This window comes from Pristiophorus japonicus, chromosome X (genome assembly GCF_044704955.1).
Source record: "Pristiophorus japonicus isolate sPriJap1 chromosome X, sPriJap1.hap1, whole genome shotgun sequence".
Classification (NCBI taxonomy): Eukaryota; Metazoa; Chordata; class Chondrichthyes; family Pristiophoridae; genus Pristiophorus; species Pristiophorus japonicus.
The window spans coordinates 36,434,123-36,455,071 of NC_092010.1; the positions used below are offsets into that span (position 1 = coordinate 36,434,123).

General features: G+C 45.9%; 1 protein-coding gene and 1 long non-coding RNA gene across 9 annotated transcripts in view; one reads left to right on the top strand and one right to left on the bottom strand.

The window, feature by feature from the left end:
* Positions 1 to 899: 899 nt before the first annotated feature.
* Positions 900 to 20,949, bottom strand: part of LOC139240985 (STE20/SPS1-related proline-alanine-rich protein kinase-like) — a 102,804-nt gene continuing 82,754 nt past the window's right edge. For 6 of the 8 annotated variants that reach the window (XM_070869634.1, XM_070869632.1, XM_070869631.1 and 3 more), the window contains 11 exons: positions 19,834 to 19,935; positions 19,044 to 19,177; positions 18,093 to 18,141; positions 13,817 to 13,882; positions 13,002 to 13,070; positions 11,552 to 11,671; positions 5,273 to 5,340; positions 4,710 to 4,762; positions 4,241 to 4,309; positions 3,859 to 3,923; positions 900 to 3,451 (listed from right to left, as the gene is read on the bottom strand). In XM_070869634.1, the coding sequence (XP_070725735.1) occupies positions 3,380 to 3,451; positions 3,859 to 3,923; positions 4,241 to 4,309; positions 4,710 to 4,762; positions 5,273 to 5,340; positions 11,552 to 11,671; positions 13,002 to 13,070; positions 13,817 to 13,882; positions 18,093 to 18,141; positions 19,044 to 19,177; positions 19,834 to 19,935 (867 nt within the window). In that variant the 3' untranslated portion in view covers positions 900 to 3,379. Of the gene's footprint in view, positions 3,452 to 3,858; positions 3,924 to 4,240; positions 4,310 to 4,709; positions 4,763 to 5,272; positions 5,341 to 9,290; positions 9,409 to 11,551; positions 11,672 to 13,001; positions 13,071 to 13,816; positions 13,883 to 18,092; positions 18,142 to 19,043; positions 19,178 to 19,833; positions 19,936 to 20,949 lie in introns of those variants that run through there. The other 2 variants (XM_070869633.1, XM_070869637.1) reach the window with 2 other exon arrangements.
* LOC139240989 (uncharacterized) overlaps positions 10,114 to 20,949 on the top strand; it is a 31,887-nt gene continuing 21,051 nt past the window's right edge. The window contains exons 1-2 of the long non-coding RNA XR_011588767.1: positions 10,114 to 10,206; positions 11,565 to 11,699. This is a non-coding gene — a long non-coding RNA (uncharacterized lncRNA). The remainder of the gene's footprint in view (positions 10,207 to 11,564; positions 11,700 to 20,949) is intronic.

Below are 20,949 nucleotides of genomic sequence, written 5' to 3' on the forward strand. Positions count from 1 at the left end.
TAATTTTCCACAGTGAGTCTGGTAGTCACTTTCTCCTCTGATCCTACTGTATACACATTCGTCAGACTAAACTGCAAGTAAAACTGCCGGGGCTGGGGTGATTCTACTGGTTTCAGCAGGAGTGAAGGTCCAAGTATGTAATTGTAATGCACTTCCTGTATTTGGACAGGTTGGCAAGACTCTCTAGTCCTACCCGGAGCGGGAGTGTGCACATTAATGGCAATGGACAGCCTTTCCGATTCATTCTGAAATATCTGTCTGCAAGCAACATTCCCTTTTAAGCTCCCGCGATCCCACCACAGCCGGCTTGCCAGCTTTCAATGTAAAAACCGTGTCTGTGCGGTATTTTGAATGGCCCGCGCAGCCCAAAAAAATTAATTAGAAGGAACACTGCCCACAACTCTTGACAGCTAAGCACTTTCCTCGAGAAAGCCAGCTTCTCGGCATATGGATATTTTTTGTGGCGACTGGGAAGGAACAATTGGAGGGGCAGGCGTTAACAACATACAATGTTAATCTGTGCCCAAATGTTGGTAGCCCCTTTATCATTTCTCCTCACTTCTCCTGAAGGCACTGGCACATACTGGGGTACAGTTCACCAGGTGTGGGCACACCTCCAATCCCTCACCCAAGTGGCCACGTACGAACCCCAAGAGGGTGAGTGGCGGCAGGATATTCGACCATGGAAGCCTAACTGAGCCTGATTTTGTCTACGCGCAACATCTGAGTGAGGTAACTTTCCCCTAGGGTCAACGGATAGCGACCCAGGGTGTAAACCCCAGCTGATTTCTTCCCCCCCCCCCCCCTCTCCTCTCTAATGCAGGGTTAGTGAGGAAAATTGTTGCCCCTCCCCCCCGCTTCAGCTAACTCGGCTCGGACCAGGGATCAATCCCGGGAGCCATTCCAGGTTTGCGCGTCCTGAGCACCACACTGGGCTGTTACCCTACGGAGAATGTCTCAGACATTCATTCACAATGGGATTGAACAAAAATCCTGTGAACATGCATGTGGAAGTGGTCACGTTCTGGGATGCACATGCTTGACCTTTAGGGACAAGTCAATACTAATATAAAATTGGCTTTTGTTCTATTTGCAGCCTGGCTGCCATCACCATTTATGTGGTCAGTTAGACCAGGTTCAACTGCTGATTCAGGGATTGACCAGCTTTACTTCTGAATTGACTTCCTATGAAGTACTTTGGAACGAGAGAAGTTCCATTTACTTGTCACATTTCTACAATTACGTGGATCTTTACAGCTTCTAGGTTTCATTTCCCAAAAATGATTCCTGGTTCAGTCTATGATTGGTTTCTACCCCACATTCCCTGAAGTTCCCAGGCCAATGGTTTTAGGAGGGGGGGACCCTGACACTCCCAGCAGGGAGTGGGGTGGACCTTTTTTTTGCATAGAGCAGTTATTTCCTCATCGGCGTAGCGCACAGGATGGATCACTGCATCACACAATAGAACAGAGGCATGGAGCATGCTGGGACCCTTTGCATGACTGACGTTGCATTCAACAAATCTAGCTTCCATGTAACGAGGGGGACCATGAAGAGTTGAATTCTTCTCATCAAGGTACATATTTTCCCCATAAGTACCATGCCATCGCTAAGTGCAGAATAAATACTCTAAAGTATGTGCTGTGCATATTCAAGTCTAATTCAGAGAGGTGCTACTTGCCTGGTAGTTCTTTGCTTTGGTGAACCCATCACTACTGCCATACAGGTTGTGGCTGGACTTAAAACAACACACAACAGCATTCAATGAAACACGTGACCTAGCTAGCAGTCCGTATGTGCTTTACTTTGGGTACGCCACATTCCTTGAATAGATGAATTCTGGAATAGGTCTGTCATTCATCTGCTGTCCTGGGTGTCTCCTCCCTGTTCCATTCACCCCCCACCCTCCAATTCTTTTAAAAAAATATAGATCTACATAATAATCTGCTTTAAACAGCTGCGAGAAACATTCTGCCCCATAGACATCTCCTCCACCGTCTTGTCACTCCTTGGCTGACTCTCGGAGATGCCCACTAGATTGGCACGGGATTCATTCACCCAGATGCGGGGGCTGCAACCCATTCTCCAGGGCAGGCTCACGTGCAGGTACAAGCTGGATTAGATTCCAAGCCGAGCAACGTAGCGTGCGTTTCTAGATTTTTAACATTTCCTGCGTTCCTCTTGCTGAGCCACTTAGCTCTCCCCCGATGTTATTAAGGGCAAACAAAGGTCCCTGAATCCAGGCTGATCCCCACAAACGACTAAGGCCAACGGGCTGTACAGTACTGAAGAGCCACATTTCAGATTTCAAACCCCCATCTTGGTACATAATGACTAGTTTTCATATCCCTCTTCCGTCCAGTTAATTTAACAGCAAGACTGAATGTCATAAACTGAGTTTATACTGTGCATTCTCTTGATGGGCCTGACCCGAAATCAGCCTGATGTCACTCTCAAACCCTCGTGACCGTGTCACAGAAACTCGTGGTCTAAGTGCGGGTTTAGCAGATTTTAAAACCTCGTTTTATAGAGAACAGGTGTTTCAGTTGACACCGAGAAAGGGCTTCTTCACTAGCCTGTTTTGCTGTGGCAAGGCTCCAACCATGGATTTATCCAGTAAATAACTCACGGATAACAATCCTTCCACAACCTGCTCTCACCACTGCGGCAGCTAATCTGTTTACTGTTCATCGATGAGATTCACCATTTAGAAATAGGAGCTCTTTAATCTTCCTATGCTGCTGACTCATTTTTCCCCCATTTTAATTGGTGACTAAAAGTTCCTATGACATGAGAATGGCTAAGCCATACTAAACTGTCTTAGTGTTGTGAATTTAATACAGTATTATACCAAGTGGTACTGCAGCATATGTATATCTACCCTTAAGGAAAATTCAGCACGGTTAACACTTTTCATATGCCAATTCTTGACAGGACTAGAGGAGACGTAAAGATATCACTAATCTGGTAAAGTAAATGGTGACTAATCTAAATGAAATGGACTGAATGCATTCTTATTTTGAGACCTTTTTCTAGTTTCTTACCTTCAAACACTGAACCTAGACTGCAAGGGGGGGATAAAATTGCCTCTTTAATAATTCTGCAATTGAATTAAGACGATGGCTCTATTCCAGGAGGCACGAGCCCATTGTATATGGCTAAGATATTGGAGCTGATTCTAGTGCCAGGTCATCTGAAAATCCTTTTTTGGAATATTGAGCTATCACTACTACAGTATCGATAGTATGCACAGGACTAGTCGAAGCAGGATAATTAAACGGCGTATATAAAGTGCTCTCGGGGAGGGGAGGGGGGGTTCAGCTTGTGTTGATAGAGAGGCGTCCCAGAATTCTTTGGTACTGGTTGCTGAGGAGAATTGTCATCTTACGCTGAGCTGTGCAAATCCAATGAGTTTGGTTTCGTCAGGGCTGTAGCCCTCACAGCCAGAGACCTGTGAGGAGAATGAGGGGGAAAGAGTGAGCTACCAGCTGGCATATCTTTCTGTCGCTTTGTCTTACATCCTCATTGGTCAGCGGATGTCACATTTGGGGGGGGGGGGTTATAATGTGTTTTCCAAGAAGTGTTTTGTTACTCCTTGGGAATGTATAATTGGTGATTGGATCTGTCAGTCTGAACTGAACTGACTTTAATCTCCGCTGCATTTACTCAGGTCCTCCCCCAGCAGTTTCAGATTACTGACTTGGCAATGTGTGGTCACTCGTGATCATGCAGTGTGTGTTATCCTGACAGCAGCTGCTCCCAATCCAGGAGTTTACACTGAACTGCCTGTGTGCAGCCCTTAAAATCAGTGTACGTTTGAGGGGTTCGTAGAGAGGGTGTTTGGTTTGGTCTCCTTACCAGTCTGAATGTGAGGCTCCTGTTTGAATGAGGGTCATCTATTAGTCTCTGCAGGTTGTTGGCCACTATAAGAAGCAACAGAAAAAGAGGGTCGTCAGGTGACAGGACATCGCATCATCCAACAGTTCGACAATGGGGTATGGTGGGACACTGGCCTCAATGCAACATATTGGAGGGATTCCATCCCAAATCTCTCGATGGGGATGACTGTTGTCAGGTTCCAATGGTGCCTGCAGTTCTATTTAGTCAGACTTCACGTGTGAACCTAGACTGAGTAGCAACAGGCTATTCGACCATGATGGGCATCACTGCCAAACCAACCAACTGCTACTCTGGCCTTCAAATTCATCTGAAAGTTGAACACGATGGAGTTGCAACTTACCAACCATCATGTCAAACGCGTCCACTAGACCGGCAGAGACAAGCTCCTGAGAAACACCAACCGCTGAGTCTGCAGGGAGAGATGCTTGAAATCAGTTGCGGGATCACCGAATTGTGTGTGGAATCACTTGTAACCATTAATGCTGACCACAACAACAGTCTGGTGCCTAAACTGAAGAGACAATCAACGCACTCCCCTCGTCCGTTATTCATTGTGGGCCGGGACACCTTGGGGTCCCACTGCAGTTACTTTTTCCAAGTTGTCCTCCTTTCCTCTCAATTATTTTGTTACTTGTCCCATTCCCAGTTAGATTTCCGGAGCCATGCCCCGTGCCCAACCAAGATGATACACAGATGCCTTGTCCCAGGTCTCTGCCATTCTATAACCAGCCACTAAACATCAATGAATATCGAAGTCTAATCCTCCGACAGATCAGCTCTAATTTAAGAAATATCACACTAGGACTTACCCCTCCCTGGAGTGAACTCAAATCTGATGTCGTTTAACTCCCTTCGTAAATTCCTGTGTAAACATCAAAACAGTTAATACAGAAACTGTGACACAGCGCCTGGATTAACCTTTCCAGCTCTGAAGGACTTGTTTGTTACTGAGGACTTCTCTTCAGAGGTTGAGAACATCTCCCTCCACCACCTGCTCATTCCCCTTCTCCCAAATCCCAATTGGTGCCCCCCACACATAGGTGAACATTCCCCCTGCTACCCCCTCTAGGAGGACTGGGTGGTCTAGCCCTTCACCGTCACCATCAATCTCTCCTCGAGAGCGACTCTCGTTCTGGACCCTCCCCCGACCACCAAAATCAGGGTAGCACCTTTCCAGGCCGCTTGTTTCATTGCATTGGAAACCTTGACAGAGATACTCTGATCCAACACACGTGCTACTTGTATGCTGCTGTGCTCATCTGAGCCGAACAAACACCAGTTCATCCAACATCAACACAGCTTATTCCACTCAAAAGATAGACAAGTGCAGCGAACTTTCCACAACATTTAACGAAGGTTGAATCTTCCTTACCTTAGCCGCAGGACTAGATGGCGAGAACCATCCTCGTTGCTTAGGTGAGATGGACTTCCCAATTGTTCCTGTCAAACGGAAAGGTCAAAGTTAATTAAGATTGTTGCGTGGCCTTTGTCCTATCCTAATCCTCAGAAGTGTGGCCACAGCTCTTGCTGGCTTCTGCAAGTTAGACAAAACATGTCTGTAAAAAGACTCTGCCAATGTCCCATTTGGCTCACCGTATGAGGGCACTTATCTTGTGGCACTGCTCCAAATCCCAACAAGGGTTATTGGAAACGGCCTGGATTTGGTTAACAGGAATCCTGAAAATATCTCGGTCAACTGCACTCTGGAAAGACTTGATCCTTTCAATACCACAAACCTATCTGTTTGCACAACTGGCTCTTAGTGACGCATTTGTCTACATATCCCCAGTCTTAGCGTAGCAGTTCTTTAGTGGCACAAGCTTACTGGCTAATATTAACATGGTGTAAAAGATATTGTGAAAAGGTCAGGGTAGTGAGAGTGACTGGAGCTGATGATCCCTTGTAAGCAGGATTACAGAATTGCACATCAAACTATGGGAGGGCTCTGGGTTTATACCATTATCACCCACAACAAATTGTCCAGGTCTTATCTGTACTTTTCAGCAGGCAATAAGTGTTTCCTCTGGCTGCCGTACAAATCTAACACACACAATAAAGCTGGAGTCACTGCTGAGAGACTGCGCGGGTCAGGAATTGCAATTGTGTGTGATACCCAAGTCCTTTTACCCCTCTCTCTTCCATTCCCCTCTGGTTGCAACGTGTTGACGTCCTTACTGGGCTGGTTTCAAGGACACTGGTCACCCTCCTCTTCCATGCCCAAGTGGGTGACTTTACCTCGGAGAAATCGGGGGGCACAATGGAAGCCTTTCGAATGAGGGTGGAGCAATGTTCCCTTTGCTGAAATCAGCAAGTTCTGTAATCTCTGTGCAACATTCTGGATGGGTAGAGTGTGGAAAGTTTTAACACCATTGCTGGTTTTAGAAAACCTTTTCTTTCTCGTGAGAATAGTTCCAGAGGCAGAACTGGGCGAGGCGAGGGGGGCGGCATCGAACCCCAGGTTTTAATATTCGCCAAACCCACCCCCTCACACTGGCAAGGTCACAAAGTGTTTAAACATACTTGGTCTGAACCAGACGGTTCACAACCTTGGTGTCATATTTGACCCTGAAATGAGCTTCCAACCACATATCCGCAGCATAACTAAACCGCCTATTTCCACCTCCGTAACATCACCCATCTCCGCCCCGCCTCAGCTCATCTGCTGCTGAAGTCCTCATCCGTGCCTTTGTTACCTCCAGACTTGACTACTCCAACGCACTCCTGGCTGGCCTCTCATTCTACCCTACGTGAACTAGAGGTCATTCAAAACTCGGCTGACCGTGTCCTAACTCGTACCAAGTCCCACTTACCCGTCACCCACTGTGCTCGCTGATCTACACTGGTTCCTGGTTAAACACCTCAATTTTAAAATTCTCATCCTTGTTTTCGAATCCCTCCACGGCCTCACCCCTCCCCATCTCTAATCTCCTTCAGCCTCACAACTGCACCCCCTCCCCCGCCAAGATATCTGCACTCCTCTAATTCTGCCCTCCTGAGCATCCCTGATTATAATCACTCAACCATCGGTGGCTGTGCCTTCTGTTGCCTGGGCCCTAAGCTCTGGAACTCCCTCCCTAAACCTCTCTGCCTCGCTACCTCCCATTCTTCCTTTAAGGCTCTCCTCAAAACCTACCTCTTTGACCAAGCTTTTGGTAGTCTGAGAGAGGTGTGGTTAGGAATTAATTAATTTATGTAGAAACTTGCTAATGAATTAATGTTTGAATGTATATATGTAGATGGGGGGGGGACCTTTAATGTGAACCTTTGACTGCGAAAAGTGTACGTGCTTGAAACAGCGTGCGTTTGCTTGTAACGGGTAAAAAGGAACAAAGCGGGTGAGCTTGTTGCTGAAATTCCTGCGGAAGGATGCCATTGGACGGTGCCGGAGCAAGAGGAACCAATCCGAGAGTGATCACGCAGCTCGGGATCGAATATGAGGGGGCCAGGCACCGGAGACTGCACAAAAGAAGCGAACCAAGTGTGGGCAGACACAGCGGAGGAATGAGTCGAGGATGATGTCACTATGCACCCAAGTCAGCACGCTCCGCCGTTCAAAGTTACATACGGGAAGTAAAGCCGAGTTAATTGCTGCCTAGTTTTGTTAAGGTATATGTATTTATATGTTTAATAAACTTTTCTGACTTGTCAATTTAAGCCGGTCCAAAAGAACTAAGAAAACTCTTACACATCTGCCCTAATTTCTCATGTGGCTTGGTGTCACATTTAGTTGTATTACACTCCTGTGAAGCACCTTGGGACATTTTACTATGTTAAAGGCGCTATATAAATGCAAGTTGTTATTGTCTTTCAAAGTGGTTTATCTGAGTGTTAATGAGGCAGCGTGTGACTGAATGAGCTAGCTACTCACCTGGTTATGGGGTTTAAACCCTCCCACCACCTGAGCCCCACTCTCGAGCTTGAAGCCGAAGTACAGTTTCCAACAAGCAGATGTGGAAGTTCAAGGTGAACCATAGCTGCAGAAATGGGACAGTGGGATGTCAGCATTAAACCACTGAGGCCACTTTCTATTTGATTCCATCCAACACCAGATTCCAACATAACTGATCTTGTCCGGTTTCTCTTGCGATCCATTCTTAGCATCATGTGAATCTCAACAATCCAGGGTAAACTCTGTTCCTTTACCAATACTTTTCAGCCTTTTCCAATGTGAGACATACAGATGCCTTAAACTGAGTTACAGAAAAATACAAAGGGAGTGGGGAGGAGACAACTTAACAGGGCCTCTGGCCATGAAGATATTCAACCAACCAACTTCGGCCTTTGTAACTGAAACAATTCCCTGTGACATTACCAGGAGCAGGGTCTGTCCTTTTCAACAACTTTTAGTTGCACAGGTTCCTGCAGTACCAAAGCAAATGCATGATGGGATTGCATCGCTGTTTTCATTTCAAAATGGCCACCCTAACAAATCCGGGGAGGGTATATCAATAATAATTTACTTTGTAAAATAAGTGCTCTAAAGTTCAGTAAATCTTTAAAAAAAAAAAAAAATTCTTTAGGCAAGGCCTGGACATTAAATCACAAGTTTTAGTGATTGCTAATTATAATTATAGCTCCATTAAGCACAGGTCTAAATGCACTGATTTCATTGATGAACGAATAGCTCCTGGCTCCCCAAAGCCTTTCACCATCTACAAGGCACAAGTCAGGAGTGTGATGGAATACTCTCCACTTGCCTGGACGAGTTGCAGCTCCAACAACACTCGAGAAGCTCGACACCATCCAGGACAAAGCAGCCCGCTGGATTGGCCCCCCCATCCACCACCTTCAACATTCACTCCCTCCACCACCGGCGCACTGTGGCTGCAGTGTGTACCATCTACAAGATGCACTGCAGCAACTCGCCAAGGCTTCTTCGGCAGCACCTCCCAAACCCACGACCTCTACCACCTAGAAGGACAAGGGCAGCAGTGCATGGGAACACCACCACCTCCAGGTTCCCCTCCGAGTCACACACCATCCTGACTTGGAAATATATTGGCCGTTCCTTCATCGTCGCTGGGTCACAATCCTGGAACTCCCTCCCTAACAGCACTGTGGGAGCACCTTCACCACACGAATTGCAGCTGTTCAAGGCGGCTCACCACCACCTTCTCAAGGGGCGATTAGGGATGGGCAATAAATGCTGGCCTTACCAACGATGCCCACATCCCGGAACGAATTTTTAAAAAATGCAAGCGATCACTTTCCTGATCATATTGGAACCTCAGTGTGAAATCAAACTAAAACTGACAGTGGGATTATTTGCTTTTGAATTCTGCAACTTTAACATTTTGTTTTAAGCAGTTGATACTAACCAAGTGCAGAAATCCCTGGTAAGAGCTGGAGATTGTTGGAATTGCTAATCTCTGGCTGGTGTTGAGCACGGGGGCTGTGTTTGAACCACAAAACTGAGCCTGGGGCTGTGGTAACATTGAGGAGTGCAGAGTTGGGAGTGAAGTTGGCTGATGTCCCGAGGGAGGCATAATCCACAGGCTTTTAACAAACCTTCGAAACCAAGGGAGTGGTTAAATAAAATACATCTGCGTGTTAGCATGAAATGTTTTGAGGTTGCGGGGTAGGAAGGGATCTCACTGCTGTCACATTTTGTGCAGCCCGTCCCCTTTCTATCATACACACTGTGTAAACACACACATTTATAAACCCACTGCCAAACCCTGAATGTAATGCTGTTTGACACAATGTCAATGCTTTGTGTAAGATTTCATTTACAGTGTCCCCTTGATCCAACACTCACACCTTGCAACGACCCTGTTATTTTTATTAAAATATCTCGTCTGACCCACACTCCACCTGCCATTATAGTGAGAAATGAACAACCTTCAAAGGGTACAAAAGTAAAATACTGCGGATGCTGGAATCTGAAATAAAAACAGAAAATTACAGAAATCTCAGCGGGTCAGGCAGCATCTGTGGAGAGAGAAACGGAGTTAATGATTCAGGGTTTGAAACGTTAACTCTGCTTCTCTCCACAGATGCTGCCTGACCCGCTGAGATTTCCAGCATTTTCTATCTTCAAAGGGTGGTTCAGTTGGTTGCCCTTGTTTAGTGATTTGATGATGAATCAGCTGTTTGTAGTGCTTGTGTTGGTGAGAGGGGAGTCACATGGACTCTCGTTGAGTGTTACCATGGTGATTTTAATTACTGGCTAATTAGTTACAAAATGGCCACTTCCAACATGCAGCAGTGATTGTTGGTGAGAGTGGATTTTGTTTGGACTTTTACTTTACCCTCAGGGTAACAGAAAAGCTTGAATACTCTGGGAGTTTATCGAAAGACCTAGCAGTAAGTTTTATATTTCTAAAAATGTTTTATTTTTATAAAGCACTAGTTAGGCCCCAGCTGGAGTATTGTGTCCAATTCTGGGCACCACACTTTGGGAAGGATGTGAAGGCCTTGGAGAGGGAACAGAGATTTACCAGAATGGTGCCAGGGATGAGGGCCTTCAGTTATGTGGATAGACTGGAGAAGCTGGGGTTGTTCTCCTTGGAACAGAGAAGGTTAAGGGGAGATTTAATAGAGGTGTTCAAATTATGAGAGGTTTTGATAGAGTAGGTAGAGAGAAACTGGCAAATTTAAGATAATTGTGGGGGGGGGGGGGGAGGGGAATGAGGAGAATTTTTTAACGCAGTGAGTTACGATGATCTGGAACGCACTGCCTGAAAGGGTGGTGGAAACAGATTCAATAGTAACTGTCAAAAGGGAATTGAATACGAAAACATTACAGGGCTATGGGGAAAAGAGTAGAGGGAGGGGACTAATTGGATCGCTCTTTCAAAGAGCCGACACAGGCACGATGGGCCGAATGGCTTCCTTCTGTGCTGTAAGACTCTTAGTGGGATGCCACAATTGGCCTAAATGGCCCAGACTGATCTCTCTTCCCCCTCCTCCTTTCTTGGAACGTGTGCAACTGTGGACGTCAATTGGAGACTGGTTCAGGCTCAGTTGTGATGCTTCCATGGGCTAATAGCTTGCCTGTGCTCACTGTCTAGGATCACACGGTGAGGTACCAGGCTGTGCCCATCATCATGGTGCTGTACCCACACAATCAACCAGCTTCGAAAGAAAGGGATAAAGGGAAGGAAACTGAGGAATCATTGATCAACTGAAAAAAAAAATAGGTAGAAAAGCGAGTAACTATCTTAGTAATCTGACCAGATGGTATAGATTTATATTGTCAATTCAGAACCCAAAACTCAATGAAATGATTATTCCCCATCCAATTTTCTCTCCCCTGTCCCAGAAGGCATTGATTTCTCTCCTCCTACCCTGTACTAGAGGGCATTCTTACGTGAGCATAAACAGTATCCGTCTGCTATTTGACCTTTGGAGGCATTACAGCCGATATACAGGCATTACTCCTGTCCTTGCCCTGATATCCGCATCGGCATACTTACAACAGGGGTCAATGAATAGTGAGCAGGAGGCCCCAGCCAATGACAGTGTCCCCAGTGCTGAGAGGCAGAGATCAGTGAGCTCCACGCAGACCAGGGCTCTGACGACCTGGTCTGTGTAGCTCATCATTCGATTAAAATCACTGGGCCCCAGGAAAGACTTTGTCTGATTTCCGTTTCATTTAAAAAGGGAGATTGCCTATTGCCGGGTGGAAGAACGAACAAAATGCACTCACTGTTTTCTGATAGGCAGCAGGTTTCCGTTCATATGCGTCACCTGATTCATCATCACTCCATTCCCAGCCGCCATCCTCCGTTTTGTACAGATGGCCACTCGATCCCTGGACCCGTCTCACCTGAGGTCAATCATAATGCGGGTTAAAGGTCAGTTGGCAACATTTAGATTTTTCTGGTAAGATATTTTTTTTTTGTTGCCAGTGTTTTCCTCTCTTCTCCTGAAGGCACCAACTCTTGCTGGGGTCCAATTCAATGCACACTAGTTGCCCTCGGGTAACTTGCCCAAGTGACCATTCTCCACGTGTGAGCCAAGGCAGTGAGTCTCGCCAGGCTTGTCGTCCATGGCATCACAGGCTCAATCCCGTCCAACTGCTCCAGGACAGTGAACCTTTGTTGACGTGTCCCTCCCTCTCTAGCTCAGTTATACACTGGGTTTACAACCTGAGCCACCAGTGAGCTCCATGGTTTTACATAACGCATGTGTTTACTCACACACTCACACTCACACACAGTGCAGCCAACAGGAAACCTGCTCCTAGACCTCAGCTGTTGGACAGACCAGTAGGAAATGCACAGGAAACTATCCGAGCAAAGTAGCAGCACTGTCGGGCAAAGCCGCTGTGATACAGGTGCTGGAGCCTGTAATGTGGGCTAGCGTGCATTGAATTCAATCCCAATATCCTCTTGCCAGCATTTCCACCCTTCAGTCCATCTGCTGTCCCACTGTAAGTAACTAGTTAACGTCTTGTGATTGAGCGACTTGCTATCTTTACCTCCACTGTGACTTGAGTTAATTGGTTGGTTTACTTGGAGATCATACTATCATGATGAAGGTAGAACTGCCTTTGAAGAAATGTGGTTGGGTAGATTTTAAGCGTATTTCTAATTGATACTAACTTATGATCCTGTGGCAAACATGCAGTGTATCCAACAGTAATGAACGACGTGCATTTATATAGTATCTTTACACGTCACTGAGAACGCAAATTCCTTTTGAAGTGTAGTCACTATTGTTCTGTAGGCAATTGTGGCCAGAAATTTGCACACAGCAAGGTCCACAAGCAACAATGAGATGAATGATCAGTTAATCTGTTGTGATGGTGGTTGAGGGCTAAATGTTGACCAGGAGAACTCCCTCATTTTACTTTGAATAGCGCCATGGGATTTTTTTTTAATGTCCGCCTGAACAGGCAACCGGAACCTTGGTTTAATGTCTGGTCCGAATGACGGCACCTCTGACAGTGCAGCGCTCCCTCACCACTGCACTGCAGTGTCAGTTTAGGATATGTGCTCAAGTCCTGAACCCACAACCTTTTTACTTGGAGGCAAGAGTGCTACTAAGTGAGCCAAGGATCGCTGCCGTGTGCTTTCAGTCCAGGCAAATTGTCGTTCAAATCTGTATTGCCTCTGCTGAGTAATGCTCTCTCAACGCTTTGAGAAAATACAGACCTTTTTGTTAGACTCTGGCTCGCTTGCAGACTTTGGCATCGTGCCAGGAGCTTGGACTGTGTTGTTAGCCTGCAAGAAAATAGAAGAACTCTATTTGCGCCAGTGTATGAAGTATTGAAAAGCCACGGATCAATGCGTCTCGGTGAGCGCCACACAGTATCCCTCTTCTTCGTTCTAGGCCACGTGTGTCTGTTCCTTGGTCCAATCTTTGGGGAGGGTTAGTATTGGTCCAAATCTCTCAACATTGCGCTTTTTACTTAAAGAGCAAGAGGGGAACATTAGGTCTAAATAAGACGCGTCATCTAAGTGAGTCTGGAAGATAAAGTGCTTGTGTGCTGTTGTCTCTATCTGTCGCACTGACAGTTCCTGTGGGATGCTCCTGTGTGATGGGTGACTAGTAATACAGCGAGGTTTGAAGTGCAAATCATTACTCAATTAGACCCCAATATCTCTCCAGTGAACTGCTGCAATTTGGTCTGTCTGCATTGTACTCCACTGTAATAAAACACTTCATTCTTTGTCGAAGAATCAAGCAGTTCTTTATTCTTCCCTTCCAAACCAACAGCAGTTGGTTCTGCTTCTATGACCCACAACCTCGGTAAGCATCTGCCTTCTAAGTTACTGTTGCCTCATTACCATTTTGTTTACTCATTCGCTCAGTGATGTGTTCTAAACATACTGTGGCTATCACTGCCTCATTGCACTGTTCCAAGTTAATCAAAACTGGAGGCAGTAAGTTTGAGACCAGAGACAGTGCGACTCCTATCTTTTGCCCTGAACCTTGTCTGTAAATAATTCCAGGGAGTTGTCTTTACCTTTGTGTCCTTTTGCCCTCCACTTAACGACTGGCCCAGCAACTTCTCCATCAGATATTCTTTATTCTGAAATAAGAGTACAGAGTTCTACATGAAACAAGAGGTGCTACTCTAGAATACTGGTCCCACTGGGCTCAGTGATTGCTGCAGACTCGTGTTTGCATCCAGCCCATGAACAGGGACTAAAGTGCAAAGCATCATACGAGCATTCAAATATCCAGTGAACCGTAGCTCAAGTATCAGTCAAGGACATTTCCTTCAAATGTTAAACGTTGGTGAGCTGGCTGTTTCATTTTACCTTATACATGGTTTGATTGAAGTGAATGTTCACTCCAACTTCAATAAGCCACAACTTTACTGAAGATGATATTTGCCATTGACAAGCTATTGGTGAACAGGACTGAATGAGGTCACCACTCATGGTCCCTGAAACAACAACTTTCACTTGTACAGAAACCTGAAATGTGATCAAATGTTTCAAAGCAGCAAAAATAAGCAGACCTGGAGCGGTGGGTTATGACCAAAGACATGGTCAAAGAGGTTGGTTTTAAGAAGCCTTCTGAAGGAGGGGAGAAATATGGCAAGGTTTTAGGGCGAACGTTTCTGAGTGTGGGGTCGGGATGGATGACTGTTCTGGAACGGAAGATGGAGTGAAACAACTCTCTCCTCTCTCTCCACGCTCTGATTGCATTCCCCCATTTTCTGTTTCGCTTCCAGCTAAGCTAGGCTGCCGGTGGAAACACAGAATATTCTACTCCTGCTAAGCAGGGGAGGTGGTCTTTCCTACCCTCTTGATTGGGCAATCGTGCTGGGAGATATAAACATCGGTGGGGAAAGCCGAGAAACATAAGAATTAGGAACAGGAGTAGGCCATCTAGCCCCTCGAGTCTGCTCCGCCATTCAACAAGATCATGGCTGATCTGGCCGTGGACTCAGCTCCACTTACCCGCCCGCTCCCCGTAACCCTTAATTCCCTTATTGGTTAAAAATCTATCTATCTGTGATTTGAATACATTCAATGAGCTAGTCTCAACTGCTTCCCTGGGCAGAGAATTCCACAGATTCACAACCCTCAGAGAAGAAATTCCTTCTCAACTCGGTTTTAAATTGGCTCCCCCGTATTTTGAGGTTGTGCTCCCTAGTTCTAGTCTCCCCGACCAGTGGAAACAACCTCTCTGCCTCTATCTTGTCTATCCCTTTCATTATTTTAAATGTTTCTATAAGATCACCCCTCATCATTCTGAACTCCAACGAGTAAAGACCCAGTCTACTCAATCTATCATCATAAGGTAACCCCCTCATCTCCGGAATCAGCCTCGTGAATCGTCTCTGTACCCCCTCCAAAGCTAGTATATCCTTCCTGAAGTAAGGAAACCAAAACTGCACGCAGTACTCCAGGTGCGGCCTTACTAATACCCTATAAAGTTGCAGAAGGACCTCCCTGCTTTTGTACTCCATCCCTCTCGCAATGAAGGCCAACATTCCATTCGCTTTCCTGATTACCTGCTGCACCTGCAAACTAACTTTTTGGGATTCATGCACAAGGACCCCCAGGTCCCTCTGCACCGCAGCATGTTGTAATTTCTCCCCATTCAAATAACTTTTACTGTTTTTTTTTTTTTCCCCCAAGGTGGATGACCTCACACTTTCCGACATTGTATTCCATCTGCCAAACCTTAGCCCAATCGCTTAACCTATCCAAATCTCTTTGCAGCCTTTCTGTGTCCTCTACACAATCCGCTTTCCCACTAAGCTTTGTGTCATCTGCAAATTTTGTTACACTACATTCTGTCCCCTCTTCCAGGTCATCTATGTATATTGTAAACAGTTGTGATCCCAGCACTGATCCCTGTGGCACACCACTAACTACCGATTTCCAACCCGAAAAGGACCCATTTATCCCGACTCTCTGCTTTCTGTTCGCCAACCAATTCTCTATCCATGCTAATACATTTCCTCTGACTCCACGTACCCTTATCTTCTGCAGTAACCTTTTGTGTGGCACCTTATCGAATGCCTTTTGAAAATCTAAATACACCACATCCATCGGTACACCTCTATCCACCATGCTCGTTATATCCTCAAAGAATTCCAGTAAATTAGTTAAACATGATTTCCCCTTCATGAATCCATGCTGCGTCTGCTTGATTGCACTATTCCTATCTAGATGTCCCGCTATTTCTTCCTTAATAGTTTCAAGCATTTTCCCCACTACAGATGTTAAACTAACCGGCCTATAGTTACCTGCCTTTTGTCTGCCCCCTTTTTTAAATAGAGGTGTTACATTAGCTGCTTTCCAATTCGCTGGTACCTCCCCAGAGTCCAGAGACTTTTGGTAGATTATAACGAATGCATCTGCTATAACTTCCGCCATCTCTTTTTTAATACCCTGGGATGCATTTCATCAGGACCAGGGGACTTGTCTACCTTGAGTCCCATTAGCCTGTCCAGCACTACCCCACTAGTGATAGTGATTGTCTCAAGGTCCTCTCTTCCCACATTCCTGTGACCAGCCATTTTTGGCATGGTTTTTGTGTCTTCCACTGTGAAGACCGAAGCAAAATAATTGTTTAAGGTCTCAGCCATTTCCACATTTCCCATTATTAAATCCCCCTTCTCATCATCTAAGGGACCAACATTTACTTTAGTCACTCTTTTCCGTTTTATATATCTGTAAAAGCTTTTACTATCCGTTTTTATGTTTTGCGCAAGTTTACCTTCGTAATCTATCTTTCCTTTCTTTATTGCTTTCATAGTCATTCTTTGCTGTCGTTTAAAATTTTCCCAATCTTCTATTTTCCCACTAACCTTGGCCATCTTATACGCATTGGTTTTTAATTTGATACTCTCCTTTATTTCCTTGGTTATCCACGGCTGGTTGGCCCTTCTCTTACCGCCCTTCTTTTTCACTGGAATATATTTTTGTTGAGCACTATCAAAGAGCTCCTTAAAAGTCCTCCACTGTTCCTCAATTGTGCCACCGTTTAGTCTGTTTCCAGTCTACTTTAGCCAACTCTGCCCTCATCCCACTGTAGTCCCCTTTGTTTAAGCATAGTACGCTCGTTTGGGACACTACATCCTCATCCTCAATCTGTATTACAAATTCAACCATACTGTGATCACTCATTCCGAGAGGATCTTTTACTAGGAGATAGTTTATTATTCCTGTCTCATTACACAGAACCAGATCTAAGATAGCTTGCTCCCTTGTAGATTCTGTAACATACTGTTCCGAGAAACAATCCCGTATGCATTCTATGAATTCCTCCTCCAGGCTACCCTGTGCGATTTGATTTGACCAATCGATATGTAGGTTAAAATCCCCCATGATTACTGCCATTCCTTTTTCACATGCCTCCATTATTCCCTTGATTATTGCCCTCCCTACCATGAAGTTATTATTTGGGGGCCTATAAACTACACCCACCAGTGACTTTTTTCCCCTTACTATCTCTAATCTCCACCCACAATGATTCAACATTTTGTTCATTAGAGACAATCTTGTCTCTCTCAACTGCCCTGATATCATCCTTTATTAACAGAGCTACCCCACCTCCTTTCTCTTCTTGTCTATCTTTCCGAATCGGAAAGAAATGGAGAGCGAGGCAGTCGCAATTCTCTGCACTGAGTTCCTGATCTCGGTCACAGGGATGCACCACGTGGATGCTCAGCAGTTCACCACAGGGTGGAAGGAGAATTGGCAAGAGTCACCCTGTCAGTTGGGCTAAGATCAGTGAAGTTTCTAGCAAAGAAAGACTTGCATTTATATAGCACCTTTCACGACCACCGGATGTCTCAAAGCGCTTTACAACCAATGAAATACTTTTGGAGTGTAATCACTGTTGTAATGTGGGAAACGCAGCAGCCAATTTGCACACAGCAAGATCCCACACACAGTAATATGATAATGACCAGATAATCTGTTTTGTTATGGTGATTGAGATAAATATTAGCCAGGACACCGGGGAGAACCCTCAACCTGCTCTTCTTCGAAATAGTGCCATGAAATCTTTTACGTCCACCTGAGGAGAGCAGACAGGGCCTCGGTTTAACTTCTCATCTGAAAGACGGCTCCCTCAGCACTGCATTGGAATGTCAGCCTAGATTTATGTGTTCAAGTTCCTGGAGGGGGACTTGAACCCCCACAGCCTTCTGACTCGGGCAAGTGTGCTACCCACAGCTGACCCCACTGAGCAGACTTCACTGTGTAAAATAGACTCTCCCCGAGTCCCATGGCACTTGTGGGTTATATTTCCCCCCCCCCCCGCTCGCTTACCTTTGATTTCTGGAAGAATTTGTGCTTCAGAAGCTCTGCTGCTGTGGGCCTGAAAAATAAAGTTGACAGTGAGTTGGAACTCGTGCAGTAACTTAAATAGCTCGGAGAGATGCCCCAGGCTGCTAAGTACTGGGGCAAGAATGGGCAATTTGCCAAATGGGGGCGGGGGGCTTTTTTTTGCAGACTCTGCCAAATGTGGCTGGTGCTGCAACAATTAGCTTTTTCTTTACCACCTCTTTTAGGTCCTTGTCTGCCACAGCATTTCCTGATGGAGGGAATAGGCCTGTAGCCTGCTGCCAAGCCTCTGCCACTCTCTAGTCACACAACATGCTGCGTGTGAGCAACCAATTCCATTGAAACACAAACTGGGCGGCCAACTTCCACATGGCAAGTGCCCCAATAACAGCGTCTAGCAGCATCAACTCAGACAGGCTTTTACTGCAACTAAATATGATCTACCCAGCAACATTGGCAGGATATTTCGGTCCATGTGGGGTAGGTGCTCTGTCCAAGCAGTGAGTGGCAAACTTACTGACTGGTGTTTTTCCATTTTGTATTGAAAAGCCATACTGAATTGGCACCGTGCTTGGTGCGCCAGCCTGCTTCGCCACAAGGTGGTTGCTGTGGGTTTGTGCCCACAGTGCCCACCTCTCCATATCTTCCCAAGGTGACTCGCATGCAGATTTTACCATTCCTCAGGAGTAGCGCTCTCTTGACTCCCAGCTGTAACGGGAACGCAGCATGTGATTCATTCCAAGGGAAGGTCAAAAGCATGCACTCATTCTATTGTCGGCAATGCCAAAAGCAGCAGCCATCATCCTACCAGTACTGATGCCACTTCACGGGGTCAGTCAATGGGACCAGGTGAGTGCCCAGATCAGTCAGAACCAGGACTTAAAACCAGTCACCTGACCAGAGCTACTGCCCCATGAATGACCTTGATGCACACACCTCTTTGCAGGATCTTTCTGCAGGCACAGAGCTATCAATTTACGGAAGGACTTCCCGTACTTCTTCACCATCTCCTTGTCCTCCACCCCTGTCTCAAGAGTAGGAGGGTCATTCTGCAGCGTCACCATCAGCACCTAGTGACAAATAAAAGATATGGGTGGTAATCTCTAGTGCGACTGTCCGACTGTAACCGAGACATTATTGGGCTCTGAACATCGGACGGCCCCGGTGTCTGTTTCCTCATTCAACTTGATTTTCATTTCCTGCAACTTTTTAAACCAGTGCTAGCAAATGAAAATCGGCTCCAATTTGACTAAACACGCAGTTCGGATCACATCACGCTGCAAATCCGCTCTCCACCTGGATTAAGTGGAATCCATGCACATAAAATAATTTCTAAATCAACTAGAATCAATCTAAACTTAGAAAAGATAACTGGCTAATTGAACACCTGGCTTGTTATTTTTAATCTTAAACAGGCGACTGACACATTTTTGTTAAAATAACATAACAATTAAAGGGGCTGGAAACTCAAATGCCTTGCAATTCCCAGATATCCTTGCCCCTGGATGTAATTCATTCTCGAGCATCTGTAAACCCAAATGTAACTCGCCCCGATTCTGTGTGCAACTCACTCCCGGATATCCCTGATTCCCTCCGTGTGCAACTCACTCCCGGATATCCCTGATTCCCTCCGTGTGCAACTCACTCCCGGATATCCCTGATTCCCTGCACGTAACTTACTCCCAGGTATCCATCATTTTGCAAACTGTTACAAGTTTACTCCCACCTTCATCGGTGGGTACTTGTGATATGGCGCAGTTCCGGTTGCCAGTTCGATCGCTGTTATTCCGAAACTCCAGATGTCTGCTTTGAAGTCATAACCTCGTACCTGAAATGAAATGGCCCAGGAGTCAGTCTGTTACTGCTGTGAGAGGAAACGTTTCAAGGACCCCCTCAAAGCCTCCTTGATAAAGTGCAACATCCCCGCCGGCACCTTGGAGTCCCTGGCCAAAGACCACCCTAAGTGGAGGAAGAGAATCCGGGAGGGCGCTGAGCACCTCGAGTCTCATCGCCGAGAGCATGCAGAAAACAAGCGCAGGCAGCGGATGGAGCATGTGGCAAACCAGACTCCCCACCCACCCTTTCCTCCAACCACTGTCTGTCCCACCTGTGACAGAGACTGTAATTCTCGTATTGGACTGTACAGTCACCTGAGAACTCACTTTTAGAGTGGAAGCAGTCTTCCTCGCTTTCGAGGGACTGCCTACGATGATGATGCTGTGAGCATGACTAAGACGAGACGTGTGCAAAAGTGTTGTGCTCATTGCTGTAGTGACATCTACTGGCAACAAGTGGCTTCTGTTCTACTGCAGGACAATCTGCAGAGATCAATTAAAGTAAAGTACTACAACTGCTGGATATCTGAAACATTAACAGAAAATGCTGGAAATACTCAGCAGGTCAGGCAGCAACTGTGGAGAAAGAAACAGTTAACGTTTCAGGTCAATGACCTTTCATCAGAAGCAATAAAATAAAACTCATTTTGAGAACAACCTTTTCTCCAACAGATGAGAGAGCACAGTTTTCAAACAAAAGGGTGTTGTTTCACATTGAGATTATACATAAATGCAGCTTTTTGTCCCATCCAATGCTTCACACAGAAGAAGCAGCCAATATATACACCGTTTCAGTCCTATCTGCTTGTTTTTTGAAGATAAACATCTTTGCCAAAAATATAATACTGTATAACGTAACACTTTTGCCGTTCACCGTATTCAGCACTGATAGCTTCCAGTCATACAAGTCTGTAGTGCAGCCAACTGTGGGTGCAATTCTACACATCCACACCATGTACTGCGACAGAGCCGCCCCATGCATTGCGACTGACCCATCCCTGGGTTTG